Source organism: Austrofundulus limnaeus, unplaced genomic scaffold (assembly GCF_001266775.1).
Source record: "Austrofundulus limnaeus strain Quisiro unplaced genomic scaffold, Austrofundulus_limnaeus-1.0 Scaffold62, whole genome shotgun sequence".
Lineage (NCBI taxonomy): Eukaryota > Metazoa > Chordata > Actinopteri > Cyprinodontiformes > Rivulidae > Austrofundulus > Austrofundulus limnaeus.
In genome coordinates, this window is record NW_013952464.1 from 460,430 (window position 1) to 465,462 (window position 5,033).

At 37.1% G+C, this 5,033-nt stretch overlaps 1 protein-coding gene across 1 annotated transcript in view; it reads right to left on the reverse strand.

The window, feature by feature from the left end:
* stimate (STIM activating enhance) overlaps positions 1–5,033 on the reverse strand; it is a 17,973-nt gene that overhangs the window by 10,783 nt on the left and 2,157 nt on the right. Inside the window, exons 2-4 of the mRNA XM_014009836.1 lie at positions 698–746; positions 512–607; positions 268–389 (exon numbers count right to left, since the gene is read on the reverse strand). Coding sequence (XP_013865290.1) covers positions 268–389; positions 512–607; positions 698–746 — 267 coding nt within the window. The remainder of the gene's footprint in view (positions 1–267; positions 390–511; positions 608–697; positions 747–5,033) is intronic.

Sequence of the window (5,033 nt, forward strand, 5' to 3'; positions counted from 1 at the left end):
ATGTTACCACTTATTTTAATATTTGAGACAAATTACAATCATCCTTCCAACGTGTTGACATTTAAGACCTTTGAAAGATTGATTTAAGGCTAATTAAGGCCTTAACTTTAGATTGATAAATTCAATGCCTTTTAAGACTTTAAGAATCTGTGGGAACCCTGTAATATTTAATTTTTTTGTGAAATAAGAATGTATGCTCTGTAAGACATTACTGTGAGCAACCACTGCCCCCCACTGGATAGTTTTGGGATTGTGCACGAGCCTTACCATATTCCCCAAACCGCAGAGAGTCCCATTGTCTCCACTCCACAATAGCACTGACAGCTCGTACTCCTGCATATATTAGCAACATTCCCAGAGAAGCATCTAAAAGGAAGTTAATGAGGTATCTATGGGGGAAAATGTAAACACATTTAAATCTCCTGGTAAAGTTAAAAAACTAATAAAAAATCAGTTTGTTCATGATTTTTGTGGTGTGTTGAATCAGGACGCTCTGAATAGAACCACTCACAGTGAGCAGGGATCCTGTTCTGTGAGGTCTGACAAGTAGACGTTAGCAAAGTGGATGAACAGCATCCCAATAGCTTGTTTGGAGGTGTCCAGGAACCTGCACAGACACAAGTTGAGTCCAACTTAATCTAGTAATAAATAAAACAATGCTGTTTGTCAGAACTCGTCTCTCTCTTAGCCAAATTACCAGATCTTCCAGGGCCTCCTCTCATGTTTGGGCTCCCTGAAGCGTTTCACTGTAAAAGAAAAGGAGTAATCAGTCGGAAACTTGACATCATTTAAACCACACCTAAAAACAGGCTTTACCAATGACGATCTCCTCTGTTTTCATTTGGCTAAGAAATACGGGTGTGACCAAACTAAGCAACAAGTAAAATGACTTGCTCTTTAGATCAAAACTCAAAGCTGGCATAACAAAGATATGAACATTTTTTTAGTTAGTTCCACTAAAGAGGAAACAAGTAAAAGGTCATTTAAAGTCAAAAAGGAAACCAGAACAAAGTAATTTTCCAGAATCTGGGCGTCAAAATGGCATATTTAGTTTAATAAAAAGTAAAAGAAAACAATAAGAAGATATTGCAAATTTGGCATAAGACAACCTCATCTGGTGATGCAGAGGAAAAGTTTGTGTAACACGGGAGCGCTCGGTTAAATAACAAATACTCTGAGTTGTAAACTATGTTTTTAATTTACTGCTTCAATCAGTCCTTTTTACAACCTCAGTGAGATGTTTTGTACAGAGACCCACAGCAGTGACATAAATTAAGCTCCTCCTCCTCTTCACAATAGCTTCTTGTTTTCTGTGAAGCGTTCACCTGCGATGACACCAGCTGTAAACTGTTGCAAACCTATGAAATTTCAGCTGAACAAACAATCTCAACTTTGCAAAAGTGAAGCGCGAGCTGCAGTTTTCACAAGTATTAAACAGAGAGGCTTTTTGTTTTGAAGGAGCCAAACACTTSTACAAGTTATGACCTCAGTTTCAGACTCAAACACGCCCTTGTGTTGGAGCTGGGTGTGATGTGAATGCAAGCCAACGCTTCAGCCTCCGCTCACTGAGCGGCCTTGCACACAAATAAACAAAACAAACAAACAGAACTGAACAGTTCTGCTGACTGAGATGCAGTTCCAGCATAAAAAGATAAGATTTCTTCAATTTGGTTACAGCTGATGGAGCAATTTTSACAAAAGGGTTTTGTTTCCTCTGTGCTGACATGGACCCATCTGGCTGAACAGCTTGAAGAAGAGAAAGTCAAATTAGCCAGAGGTGAAAACACAAACACGTCTCTAGAGTGGAAATAGGAAAATTAAAAATAACAAGAAAATTAGCTTTCTGTAACAGCCAACAATAGTGGAGTCTAAAACTTAACATCACCTGTAGTAAAAAGTCTAGGACCAAGGTGTGAATTGATTTTAGGTTAGGTTTAGGGTAAATGGTCAGGGTTAGGCTATAAAATTACCAGAAAATGAATGGAAGTCAATCCACAGTCCCCATGGGGATATAAAAACAAACCTTTGTATGTGTTTTACGAAAATACCTCAAGAACTATTGGACAATTTAAAGAAGGTATGTCCTGCTTTTAAATCCTTCTTTCGCATTTAACTCATTCAGTGGTGTCTATATAAAGTGAAACTGCAATCTTTTTGGTCTGAATTCCTCTTTATTGYAACTCCACAAGCCCCTCTTTCTACTCTTTTCTGAGGTCTGTCTCAAATCAACTCGTTTTGATGCTGTGTCTTTAAATCCAAAATAAGGTGCTTCAAACCCCGCCCCCCGTCCAGCTTCCACACTGGTCCACTCCAGTTTGAGAGAGGGGTTTACAATTATCTAGTAGCGCAGTTCCATCGCAAATACTGTGATGTAATAGTTCAAAAACATAACAGAAAACAGGTTGAAAAATATGACTCAAACAGAATATAAAGATATGTACGCAGCACCAGGAGAGACGAAATTAAACTTTTCTGCACTCCTACTCCAAATACACAACATAATGCATTTAACGGGTAAAAATGTGGATTTTGCATGATATGCTGCCTTTAAATGAAAATTTCAGAGGGAAATCAATGGATGTACATATACAGCTGATTAACAGTAAATACAATTCAACATAACTGACGCAGCTCTCTACATTAGCAAACACTAACGCAGATACTAAGCTAATATTTGATGATGTAAAAGCTAGGGATGTCCCGATCAGATACTCAGTATTGGTGGCAGATACGGCCATTTTTTTTGAAAATCGGGTAGAATCAGATTTAGTCATGTGATCGGGCCGATCCAGTTTTCGCGACAGTTTTCAGCATCATCATGCTTTACAACTGCCGTTAAGAAGTCAACACGCACACAAGTATGAAACCATGTCCACAGTGTGGGAACACTTTTCAATGGAAAACAATGTTGCTGAAACTGCATCTTGCAAAATCTGCAAACTGGATGTTTCTCATGGTGAGAACAGCAGGGCTCGCTTTAATACTACCAACCTTGTCACTTGGAAAGAAATAGAGAAATAAAGCTATTGTATCAGTATCGGATCGGTATCGGAAAGACTAATCATTAAAAAAATCGGATTGTAACGGGAGCCAAAAAATCTGGATCGGGACATCCCTAGTAAAACCTAACAACATATCACAATTTCATTTCATTATCACATCATTTTCAAGGTTTGACCAAAACAGCTACAACTCTGTCATTCCTCAACACAACATAGTCTAAAGTATAAAATGCTGTGGTCGATATACATTCCTCTAAGCAATGCTAGGCTTTTAATACTTTATGAGCTTTACAAAGTAAATCAGCAGGCATGTGCTCAGCACAGTTTAAGGGAACTTTATTGTAGTAAACAATGGTCCTTCCTCTGCCATTACTTCCCTAWAGACATTTTTGTATTTTTATTGAATACTGAATTTATGTTGTTTTGTTTTAAATTAATAAACTTTATAATAAAATTATTTATGGATTGGTTGTAAAGATCTAACATTTTGTGCATGTCATGATTTCATTTTGAAATATCTAGATATAAGTTTTACATGATCTAATTATTAGAAAATACATTTTTCCCGCTCTCGTAACTGTACAAGGTTACACAAATTCTCTTTAGTTCCATCCATTATCTTTACCCGCTTCTTCCTTTCAGGGTCACTGGGGTCACTGGTGCCTATATCCAACAGTCAATGTGCGAGGGGCGGGGTACACCCTGGACAGGTCTGAAGTCCATCACAGGGACATATAGAGACAAACAACCATTCACTCTCTCACTCATATCTATGGACAATTTAGAGTTACCAATTAACCTAACTGTAGGGTCGGGCAATATTGGCAAAACAATTAATCAGAATTAATTGGGGTATGTAGCCGATAACGATGAATCCCCTGGATGCCTGCATAGCCTAGYCACATGACCAATTTAGCTCCCTCTAGTGGGAAAGATCTGCGCTCTGTAAAAATCTGTTCCAAATTGTGTTACAAGTACAGACTTCAGCCTACACATAAAGTTTTAAATTGTGTTGATAGACCAAATAAAACTGGAGTTATAACAAATAAATTACAGAACTTTTTAGAAAAATGTTTGTCATATTTGAAGCGGAGAGGAGCATCGAGTTGACTGACAGGGGAAATTTCCAAAGGCATTAATCATATTAATTGTCAAGTGCCAAAAAAGAGTCCATTAAAGTTTTTCTAATGATTATGTGCACACGATACGATTTTGCCCAACCCTACCTTTAGTTCCTGTTTGATCAAATTAGTCATTGGACTGGAAAAATACAAGTGCGTTGTAGATTTAAACAAATGAGGAAAAACTTGTGTTTCAGCTTTGTGTTGTGTCTTTCCGTGGAACATTTTAAACCAGTGTCATCCTGGTCCTGAAGTTCTGCATGTTATCAAGGTTCCTCTGCTCCATCACATCTGATTTGAATGAACAGAAGATTAACAGGTCTCTGCAGAACTTGAAAAAGGTAGTTCAGTCGCTCACTCAGGCATGGCGGAGCAGGGTAAACATGTACGATAGCAGAGTTGTAAAGTAACCAAGTACAAATACTTTGTTACTGTACTTAAGTAGAAATTTTGGTTATCTGTACTTTACTTGAGTAATTATTTGTCGGCATACTTTTTACTTTTACTCATTACATTTTTACACAGTTATTTGTACTTTCTACTCACTACATTTTTTAAAAAAGTAGTAGAAAGTCGTTACTCCTTTTTTATTCAGAGTTGTTATTACTTAAAAAAATAATATCCTGATAAATTGTGTCTCCTGGATAGAGTCAATTTAATTGTGGTTGGATAAGAAGTATACTTACCATTCTGACACACTATTAGCTTGTACACAACCCATGACAGCTGCACGCCGATAAGAAAAAAATATTTTTGGAGAAGTCACCTCCCAATAAATGTCATTTTGGAGAATCTAACAGCTCACTTTTACTCAGTACTTTTAATACTTAAGAAGATTTTGTGTCAGAAATTTACTTTTGATACTTAAGTACAAAGATTATCAGATACTTTAAGAATTTTACTCAAGTAA